The 11,754-nt window shown below is 35.7% G+C and overlaps 1 protein-coding gene across 1 annotated transcript in view; it reads left to right on the top strand.

Moving 5' to 3' along the window:
• LOC102470862 (multidrug resistance-associated protein 1) overlaps positions 1 to 11,754 on the top strand; it is a 105,127-nt gene that overhangs the window by 8,687 nt on the left and 84,686 nt on the right. Inside the window, exons 3-4 of the mRNA XM_006153595.3 lie at positions 5,788 to 5,935; positions 6,553 to 6,695. Coding sequence (XP_006153657.1) covers positions 5,788 to 5,935; positions 6,553 to 6,695 — 291 coding nt within the window. The remainder of the gene's footprint in view (positions 1 to 5,787; positions 5,936 to 6,552; positions 6,696 to 11,754) is intronic.

Below are 11,754 nucleotides of genomic sequence, written 5' to 3'. Positions count from 1 at the left end.
TACAGCCCAATATATGCTAATATTAAAACATATGCATATCTGCACATACACACAACTAATCATTTTTGTGAGATGTATATTCTGCTTTTTCCTCACAGAATTACTTATCAGTAATGTACAATGAGGGCTCAGAAGTTTTTGAAGAGACCAATGTAAGTTCTGACTTTAAGATAGGAATTAAAGGGTTGACTTTTTCTTTGTAAACTTAGAAGCTTAAGTTTGTGCATGTCCAAAATCCCAAAAGGAGGAGAAATGGAAGGGAAAGGATTGCGGTGTGATCATCTCCCATGGGGAGTATGTGTTTCTCTCTTGTGTATGCGCACACGTGTGCAGGCAGAAATACCCCCACCCTCTGGCGAAACCATAAATAAATAAATAAAGTTGACTAGCAATTAACAAAAAAGCCAAAAGACGACATAGTCATAATTGAGAAACACAAATTTTCAGAAGTGTCATTTAACCAAGTTTGCACAGCTAGGAAATATTTTAAGGGTACCAATGCTGTAACCTAACATTAAAGATACGTGGGAGTGAATCAGGTGACTTTCTGGGATGAGCAAACCACAGACGTGAGAACTGACCCCTCACACTGCAGGATGTCGGAGTGAGAGGACATTAGGCTGGAAGGAGAGATCATGAAGGTTTCTTTAGGACACCCCAAAGGCACTGAAAGTTCATTGAGAAATTGTAAATAGAGGAGTGAAATGGTCATATTTGCGTTTCAGAAAATCGCCTTTGCAATTGTGTAAATATGGTATAGAGGAAATAGAAATGGGAATGGGAAGAGTCATTGGGAGGCTCTTTGAATATCCTGGATGACTTGTGGTCACTGTCTGAACTACGATAATGATAAATGGTGAAGAGGAAGAACTATTTATGAGAGCTGTTTAAGAGAGTAGATTAGATTAGGAACTGGAGAAACTGGGAAAAGTAAAGGATAAATGTCATTTTCTAGCTCAGGAGACAGTGAAGTTAGGGAGTGGTGAATATTGTGCGTTCTGACTGCGGAAGTTTCAATTTGAGATTGAAAAGGATTATATGAACTGGTGTTCAGATGTGCAAGTTTAGGGTAAACAATTGACCTCTGAGTATTGATTTGGAAGTCATTGATGACAACTCCATAGTTGAAGCCTGAGTATGAATGAGATCTTCCAGAAACAAAGTCCACTGAGTAGATGATCAAATGGAACACTGGGAATTCTCAGTAAATGGCGAGAGGAAGGAGGACCTTCAATAGAAGCTATGTAAGTAAAAGTGTTCAGATGTAAGAGAAGTAGCCAAGAAAAGCTATACACTAAAAAAGAAGAAAAGTTAGACAAAAATTGTGTAAATGTAGGCTATTTACAGTTCATGATTTTAATTTTTCAAATTTGCATGTGTTTAAAAATGTTTTCCAATCATGAGTTTTTGTTTCATTTATGAGTTAAAATAGTGATGTTTGCTTTCGTTTTTAAAAATGTTAATGTCTTTTTTTTAAAGAGGTTTTTGCTATAGGGTGTATGCGCTCGCCTGAAACAGAGACAGAAAGCGAGAAATCACCCCCTGGTGGGGATGGCCATGCTGCAATGCCTTCTCCTCCATTCTCCTCACACGTGTCAGGCATGAGTTTAAGCCACCGGGACCAGGACTCAAACCGATGTCAACTCCATGGGAATCCAGCAACATAGCCATTGCGCCAACTGCTGGTCCCCAAAATGTTAATGTCTTTTATTTTTAATTATTTTATTTAACTTTATTTATTTATTTTTAATTTGACTAGAGAGGGACAAAGTGACAGAGAGAAAGAGAGAGAGAGAGGAAAAGTCGGAAAGTAAGCTTCCAGGTCCAGGACTCGAACTGGGTTCAGTCATGTGGGAGTTCCATATCCTTAACTACCATGCCACCTGCCACCCTCAAAAAATGTCAATGTCTTTTTAAAGTCATAGGTCTCACCAAATTTAAACAATAAAAATAAAATTAATTTGGGGTAGCTATCATTTTAAAATTTTGATGATCATACTTAGAATTCTATGCATACATATTATATATTGCAAATATCTTTTTAGGAGTTCTAAAGTAAAAAGCTAAAATTCCATTCAATAATAGTAAGATAAGATAGTAAATTTGAAAATATGACAAGTTAATATCTTGAAATCCATGGCTTAAAATGATTAAACAAATCAACAAGCTATAACTGTTGAATATCACACTTATTCTTTGTTTAAATTTAACTTGTCAGAACTATTTAGATGGGAAATATTTTCATAGCATGCTGTTATCTAGAATTGTCATTGCATGAATCTAATTTGATTTCTTAACTGGTGATTAAACCATTGCAGTTGAAACGTAACCATTGTTTAAGAGCATGCCCGTTTGACAATGGTTAATTGTATTCTCAGATCTGTTTTTGGAATTACAGAATAGAGTGAGAAATTATTTCCTAGGCCAAATGCAAGTGCCCATAATTGTATGAATAATTCAATTTAAATGTGCTCAGATGATACAATAATTAGGAAATTACATGCTTGTGAGTCTTAATTCCTAAGGCAGTAGCTATCTAGATCATTTTGATGATCAAATAATTGCCAAGCCTTTATTAGCAAATATAATCTGTCATCAGTGTATAATAATCATGGTCACAGAATAATCCCCTTGATAAACATGAAAAAAATCTAGTTAAAGTTTTCATAGGTCACAGTTGAGTCATTATTTTAATCAGGAATACTCTGGTCAATATGTCTTACCTTTTCTCACACATTAATATAATTTGTATCTTAACTGTCCTATCCTATGATTTTTAGAAAGATCAATTTCATTTCTTTACTTATAACACAACTAATTTTTTTCTAAAAATGTTTTGAAAATGTCATTAATAGTAATAAAATTGATAATGCTACTGTATGTTCATACTTTCAAATATTAACCATTACTTATCTAGAAGTTACATTCTATCTCATCTTTCGACGTGAATGTCACCCTTTTGCTACTCCCTGTACCTCAGTTAGATGATATAATTATGCACGATTATTAATGCTAAATATCCCCCAAATTCTCTTTAAGATAGCAAAATTAAAACAGAGTAAAAGCGTTATATTTAATGGCACTATATCTCTTATTTCAAGTTAGCACTGGTTAATATCATTAAAAACTGACCAGTGTGTGCATTCTTGGTATTTAACTGCCTATAAAAATGAGAAATTAATATGACTGTAGGGAGTTGTGAGGATCAAATTAATTGAAGTGAATGTCCTTTCAAAGAAAATATCATTCTAAAAAAATATGAGATGCATATATAAACCTTACTGCTTTTTGAATGAAACTTGTAAATTTGTGGGATCTGGTTCATGCTACTTCACACTCACTGGGTGGGTCAACTCTTGGTCCTGTTGCTTCCAAAAAAGCTACCTCAATATTTGATTTCAAAAGTACCAGTTTCCCTTTTCCATAGCATTTTTTTTCCCTAAGAGGTTTTTGCCATAGGGTGTATTTGTGCACTAGAGAAAGAGAGACAGAGACAGTGAGAGATAAATTTCCCCTGCAAGGGGGATGGCCAAACCATGATCCCTTCTCTTCCATTCCCATCCTGAGATCTTGGGCACACACACCACATGCGTCTGGTGTAATTTTTAGGCCACCGGGTCGAGAACTTGAACCTCAGTCGACTATGTGGGAGTCCAGCGATGTAACCACTATGCTACCTGCTGGCCCCTCCATAACTCTTATGTGAGGAGGTAAGACAGGATAGGTGATGAATGTAGTTAAACCTGTCAGGAAAGAGGAAAAGATGGGGAGGGAGCACATTCTTGGTAAAGGGGAATCGAAGTAGGTTAACACCCAGGCCCTGAGAATCATAATCAGTTCAGCTTTAGTGTCATTTAGGTGTTGTATTATTTGAAGACTAAGCATGAAAACCAGGGGTCACTTCTCCCTGAACCAAAATTGCTGAGATTTGCACAGTTTTAACTCAAAATGCTGAGGCATTAGATGTTATTAAAAGTGCTTTTGTGAAAATCAATGCAATCTTATTTTGAAAATGAAGATTTATTTTATGGAATGGAATAAAATGACTTAATAGGATGTGAAAATAGTTTATTACTTAATATGTTTTTAAAAGTACATTGTAGGAAAATGTCCAACATACTGAGCCAACAGAAACATGATTACCAAGAGTCCTTTCTTATCACATTTAAGTCCTTTTGTTAAATTTGAATTGTGGTAGGATATTATATATTACAATCAACGTAAAATTGCATCTAGTAGAGACTTCAGTTACCACAGGGTTTACATCCATCTAGGGTCAATCAATTGAGATTATTCAGTAACAATGAAAGTGAAAACAGTCCCAATCTGGAAGGACATAATGCCTTGTTATAGTTTCTTGGGCTGATAAACTTTATAATAGAAAAAAACAGAGGCCATAGAGTCAGAAAGCCTGTATTTAAATCTGAGTTTAATTTATTGGTGAAGAAATTATGTCCCCAGACTGATAGAGTATATCTGAGTTGTGTTACTTAAGAGTGTATTTAGCTTCAAGTAACAGAATGGTCAAAGAATAATGGCATAAACAAGTAAGCCCTTATGTTATTGGGAAGAAAGATAGGAATAGGCTGATAAAATACCTCACAGATGTTACAAGAGGTCCAGGTTTGTTCCATCTTTTCCATTTGCCATCCTAATATTTAGTTTTCCACCCATAGTGGCAAAGATGACTCCTGCATCTCAAAGCGTTGTGTCTTCAGTGCATGTAGGAGGAGGGAGGGGAAGGGGAAGGGAGCCAAAACATTTCTTCTCTTGAACTTTTGTGATTTCCTTTTCAAGACAAAGTCTACCCTCAGCCCCTTTGAATTTTTGTTTAGGTATCTTTGGCCATAACTGAGTTATGTTATTAATCTCAAGCAAAGGGTAATAAGATTACCAGAACCGGTTTAGATGAATTATCATTCTTAATTCTGTGGCTGGGATAAGGGCTTACTTACTCTGAGTTCAAGTGATTTTTGACTGGATACTATCAGATTAGTAGGAAGATGGTAGGGCAGAAGGGTGACTTGGGCAAGTACAATTCATGTCTTTCTCATCTACTTCTGTGCTATAACTAGACCATGCATGTTGGTTTGCTTCTCAGTTTAGACCCATTGTCCCCACATAGTTAATTCACATTGTCTCCTGAGCCAAGCTTTCTGAATGGAAGAGAATGGATACACTACAGGGTCAGCAGAAACTTTCTAGGCTTCTTAAGGTGTCTGCTCAGAAATGTCACTCACATGTTGACTCATAGTCTGTTGGTCATTGTAAGTCAGATGGTCTAGGCCAAAGTTCACGAGTAAGGACAGGCATTCCACATCTGACTGAATGATCTATGAAGTCAACTGGCAAAGGGTATGTAACATTTCAGTGGAACGAGAAAAAGTTGTGAATGCTGAAGTTGGATCTATTTTTTTCTCTCATAAAAGCCTTAAAATGAATGTGCATCTAGAGTGATTGGATGAGCACCTCACTATGAAAGCTCAATATTTAAATTTCAGTAACCAAGTTGCAGTAGATGAATGGTACATGACTAATTTAAAAATAGGTAAACAAAGTTGGTGTTTCTCTGAGTAACTCCATGTCTAAACAAGCCATTCTAAAAACTACAAATGATTGCAGCCCTTTACTGAATTCCAAGTTAAAATGTATGACTTTTTAAACATAAAATCTAGTCATTGTATCCTGCTTAGTAATTTATAAATCAACAAATGTCATGAATGCATGTAAATTTATTTTAAACTTACCACTTTTGCCAAATCATTTATCTTACTCTTTGCTTTTTAGAATAATTATTTTAGGCTATAAGAAGCCTTTGGAAAGAGAGGACCTTTTTGAACTTAATGAAAGTGATTCCTCCTACAATGTGTGCCCCATCTTTGAAAAACAGTGGAGGAAAGAAGTTTTCAGGAATCAAGAGAGGCAAAAAATAAAGGTAATTAATTATTAAAACTTTTTAGATCCTGAAGTTAATTACTACCTACAAAAGCTTTATACAAACATGAAATATTATTGTTGTTGATATAGAAAATCCCTAAAATATGTGAAATAAGAAGCCATTTTATAAGCACAATCGGTTGTACTGGCAGCCCGTTTCTGTCTTCAAATTATTCCAGATCCTTTCCTTTAATGTTCAGGAGCGAATATGTTGTGTGGTCAAAGCCAAAGTTATGGGGACAGTGACAGGCACTCCTTATCTGTCATCAGACTTAGACACATACATATGCAAAAAGAAAATACAATTTAAAGATTAAAAACTGTACTTACACTAAGAAAATAGTTTCAGTACTCACAAAAGTATAAAATACAGCTTTTGCTATTGACCTCTTATGCCATGTGTGATGAATAACATGAATTAGTCTGGAAACATAGCATACTCATTGTACTGGACTTATTTTCATGTTTAACTTGTATCTTTCTTATAACCTTTCCTGTTAGCATATTGTCTTTGTAGTGCATTGCTAATTTTACAGTGATTTGTATATATTTTATTGTTACATATATTCATTCTGTTCAATTTTCTTACTGTTTCTGTTTTCTTTAATTGTGTAGGAATCTTTTCACAAAGAGACATCTATCAGGAAGCCATCGCTACTCTGTGCATTGTGGAACACCTTTAAGTCTGTCCTGATTCAAGTTGCTTTGTTCAAAGTGTTTGCTGATATTTTGTCCTTCACGAGCCCACTCATAATGAAGTAAGTTGGCAGATTGTATTTTTGCAAGTAAATAAGCAAGTGGTCCACTATAAATTCTACTAAAAAAGATTGCAGAAGATTTTTACTGCAAACTTTATTTAGGATATGGGCATTCTATTAGGATTATCTGCAATATGAATGGGGATTATGATACGTGGCCATTATTTACTAAAGCCAGCCAAGTATGAAGAACCACTCTAGAATCTTTATACGAGTCATATAAGTCAAAGGCCTCTAGAAAAACAGAGCCAATAGAATATATAAGGATATATTAGGGGCTTTATTATTGGAGTTGGCTCCTACAATTATGAAAGCTGAGAAGTTCTACCATCTACCATCTGCAAACTGGAGACCCAAGAAAGGCAATGATATCATTTAATTGTGTCTAAAGATCCATGATCCTGGAGTTCTGTTGTTAAAGGATGGAGGAAGATGTTTCAGCTCCAGGAAAGAGAAAATTTTGCTTTCCTTTACCTGTATGGTTTATTTGAGCCCTCAACAGGATTAGACCCCACACCTTCAGATCTTTTCTATTTAGTCTAGTAATTAAAATACTGATTCCGGAAACAGTCTCACAGACACACCTAGAAATACTATTTTACCAGCTATCTGAGTATCCCTGTATCCAGTCAAGTTGTCACATAAAATTAACCTTCATATGAATTATTTCATTTAATCTTCACAATGCTATCAAGTAGGAGGTATTAATTGCACCCATTATAACAATGCAGAATCAGAGAGGGAGGTTTAAAACAATTTGCCAAATCCACACATCTAGAAAGTGCCAGAGTCATTATCGAAATCCAGAAATTCGAGGCCTGCAGATAGCGTAATGGTTACATCACTGGCCTCCTATGTAGTTGAACGCAGTTCAAGCCCAAGTTCTGGCCACATGCAGTCTGGTAGCTAAAAACTCATGCTGGGAGTGTGTGCATGCATACCCAAGACCCCAAAAAGAGAAAAGAGGAGAAGGGATTTGTGGCAAGGCCATCTTCCCTGGTGGTGGGGGTGGGGTGGGGGATGATTTTTTGGTTTTTGTCTCTCCAGTGAGGATACTTGCCCTATAGCAAAAATCTCTCTAAAAAAAAAAAGAAAAGAAAGAAAGAAAGAAAAGAAAAAAAAAAGAAATCCAGAAATTCTTGAATTTGTGTTTAGAAATAGATACTTTCACTGTATTTCTGAGCTATGGTCCTTGCAGAATGGAATTTAATCAACCAAGGTAGTGTTTTCTCTCTCTCTCTCTTTCTCTTTCTCTCTCTCTCTCCACACACACACACACACACACACACGCGCGCGCACACACACACACACACACACACACACACACATACACACATGTTGAGCATTCCTAATCCGAAAATCCAAAGTCTTAAATTGTCCAAAATCTCTAAAACTTTTTGTGTGCTGACACAAATAGAAAATTCCATACTTGACCTCATATAATGATCAGAGTTAAAATGTTGCAATAGAAAAATATTATAAAAATTACCTTCAGACTATGTGTATAAAGTGTATATCAAAAAAAAATTTTGTGTTAGACTTGTGTTTCATACCCAAGATCTTATTATGCATATGCAAATATTCCAAAATTATTAAAATGATGAACTATGAAACATTTCTGGTTCCAGGCATTTTTGGATAAGAAATATTTAACCTATATATGGATATAGATGTAGATAATACATACACACACACACACATGTGTGTAATGATATAATTAGATTTAAGTTTCAGAGAGATCCCTGTATGTGGTGAATAAAGAAGAGCAAGAGTGGAAGAAGGAATAACAGCTAAAAGTTTATTGAGATAATCCAGGCAAAAGTCAGTGGTGACTTCAACTTGGCTGTGATGACAAAGGAAGGTGACAAGAAATAGTTAGGTTCTGGCTCTTCTTTACAGATAGAGTCAGCAAAATATACCAATGGACTGAACGTAGATTGAGAGAGGAAGAGAAGTGTCAAGGATATTTTAAGAGCTTTTTGTCTGGGGCCAGCAGGTGAAGTGATGCTTAAGACACTGTATCCCACATGGCCAACTCCTTGGTTCAAGTCCTGGACTTGACAACTTGAAAAACACGCCGGGAGCATGTGTGTGCATGACCAAAACCCTGAGAGAAGAGAGTAGAAGAGATGGGACTGCTATGTGGCCATCTGTCCTAACAGTTATTTATCACTTTCTCTCTATCTGTCTTTCTCCAGCAAGAGCACATGCCCTCTGTCAAAAGTCTAAAAACAATAACAAAAAAGTAGTCTTTGGACAAACTGTAACTTGGATTTCAGGAGGGTCCTAACTGATAACTAGGTCAATAACTAACTACCCTAATTGATAAGACTAAGTCAATATGTCTAATTTGTGCAGTCACTGATTCATGCTGAATGAATCTCCTTTCTTTCTGGAGACTGGAATTTTGATGTGTTTTGTTAATAAGAGGTGCCTATCTGACAAGCCTCCAGTAAAAACTCTGGATGCTGAGTTTCTAACAAGTTTTCCTAGTAGACATTATGCATATATATTTTATAATGTATAATATATTAAAATATGTGTAATTATAATATTTAATTGTAGTATATAATATATAATGATATGTGAAATTTAATAAAATGAGTACTTACATCTGATATCATAAATATTATTTTATGTTTTTTATTATGCCTTGAACATAGATTATTTTTAGCATTTCTTTTTTTCCTTTTTTTCTCTTTAAATTTATTTATTTTTTACATTAATTCATTATACATCATTACAACATACAAATGAATTTTCCATCCAAAATACACTGTATATTGGCTCAATCAAGCACGTCAACATACATGTTATCAGTAAATAATTTTCAATTCTTATGTCTTGTATACTTTGTTTTTAGCATTTCTTGGTTAATATATGTAGAACCTCTGCAGTATCTGGTGGTAGTCATCTAGCTGTTTGATTTTATGAGAAAAGAAAAAGCTTAATTGGCAGTTTTTTAAAAATAATATGAATAGTGCTTTTCTTTTAGGAAATTTAGTTCTAAAACCAAGAAGGCATTTCGTAAGTTGCTTTTGTAAAAAATAATTTGGTATCCCAGTGGGTGATACCTGATAGAGATCAAGGAAGGAAAAGAGGACCTGATGTTGTTATCAAGTGTATGTGTGGCATAAACTAATGTCACAGTGCCTTTGAGAGTAAATGCTCCAAATAAATTTCAGTAAGTAGGTACTTTAATATTAATTTTAGAGACCCTGTATATATTTAATTCTAAATGCTGATTTTTACCATAATTTACATTTCAAAATACTTAGCTTACAAGGTAACTTAGATATCAAAAAATAGCTTACGTTTTTTCACACATTAGTTACCCATAATTAATAAAATAGATAAAACTTTAGAAATTTATGTTTTTTCATTTTACAATTTTAAACTTATGTAAAAGATGAGTTTTTAAATTCTGTATTATTTGAGAAAATTTAGATATAGTCTCATTTAATTAGAAATGGTTTCCTTCTGGAAACCTTTAAGAACCAGTGGATTCACTCAAAATGGCTATTTATAATGATAAAGAACATTTTTTTTATCTCCAGATTTCACAGTGAAAAATGTACATTTACAAGATATTTAACCTTATACCTTTTAGATATTGAGTAGAAGGGACTACTTACATAAACTGAGAACTGTTTTTTTTTTTTTTTCTTTTTAGAAAGAGATTTTTGCTATAGGGCACATGTACACGCCAGAGAGGCAGAGAAAGACAGAGAGACAGAAAGTGAGAAATCACCCCTGGGTGGCTGGTCACACCGCAATCCCTCTCCTCCATTCTCCTCTTGGGATCTTGGGCACACACGTACACATGCCCGGTGTGAGTTTTAAGCTGCCAGGTCTGGGAATCACTCTAACCGCAGTCGACTATGTGGGAGTCCAGCGACACAACCATTATGCCATCTGCTGGTCCCCCGAGAACTATTAGTGAATGCACACAAAGTGATATTGATTTATAGTTTCTCAGAGTATATGCCCTCATTATTTTCACTGTTGTGCTTAATACATGTAGTCTTTTCAAATGTTACTATTTTTAGTCACATACATGCAGCTTTAAAAAGGGTGAGACCATGTATAGGATATTATTAACAATGGGACAGCACTAATTTTTTAATCAATGTTTATACCTGAGAAATAGTAACAATCAAGTGAGTTATGATTAGAACCATTTGCCATGTCCCTAATCATCATGACCAGGCTGCCACCTAACCTAGGAGGAAATACGAAAGACAGAGGGGAGAAAAACCGGATATGAATAAAAGTAATAATACAAGGTGAGATATGTGAGCAGACTCAGGGGTAGTGGTAATGTGCCGCTCAAGAGAAGCTGAATCCCACATGGCCACCTTGGCTCCAATCTCCAGCCTGGTCAGCCTGAAACACACCAGTCACGTGTGGGATCCCACGAACTGGAGGCCTGGAGGAAGGAGATCACAATGCGACCAGACCCCGCAGAGGGCCTCCTCTCTTTCTCTCTCTCTTTTCCTCTTCTCACATGTGTGCATACGTGTTTTATCATGAAGAAAGAAGAAAAATGTTTCTAAAAAGTTGAGATATACAAGAAATCAGATCTTTAAACCACTGCGTCTGTGTGTCATCTTAAGCAATCTTCTACTTATGTTCTGATTATCAGGTTTCCGTATATTTTACAAGATAGGATTTCGAAATGTAAGTTCTAAATAGTTCTGTGCCTCCACTTTTCTGATGGGGTTAAACAAGAACTGTTAATTAGTTGACAAGATTATCATATGAAAACCAGAAGGGAACCAGCAGTTAGCGTAATGGCTATGTCGCTGGACTCCCATGTAGTCGACCGCGGTTCGCCTCCCTGACCCGGTGGCTTAAAACTCACACCGGGCGCATGTGTGTGCGTGCCCAAGATCCCGAGAGGAGAATGGAGAAGGGATTGTGGCATGACCATCGCCCCAGGGGGTGATTTCTTGCTTTCTGTCTCTATATCTCTGTCTGTCTGTCTGTCTGGCCAGCGCACGCGCCCTATAGCGAAAACCTCTGCAAAAAAAGTAAAAAAAAAAAAAAAAAAAAAAAA

The sequence above is a fragment of the Tupaia chinensis genome, unplaced genomic scaffold (assembly GCF_000334495.1).
Source record: "Tupaia chinensis unplaced genomic scaffold, TupChi_1.0 Scaffold000382_1, whole genome shotgun sequence".
NCBI lineage: Eukaryota > Metazoa > Chordata > Mammalia > Scandentia > Tupaiidae > Tupaia > Tupaia belangeri.
This window is presented reverse-complemented; position numbering and strand designations above follow the sequence as displayed.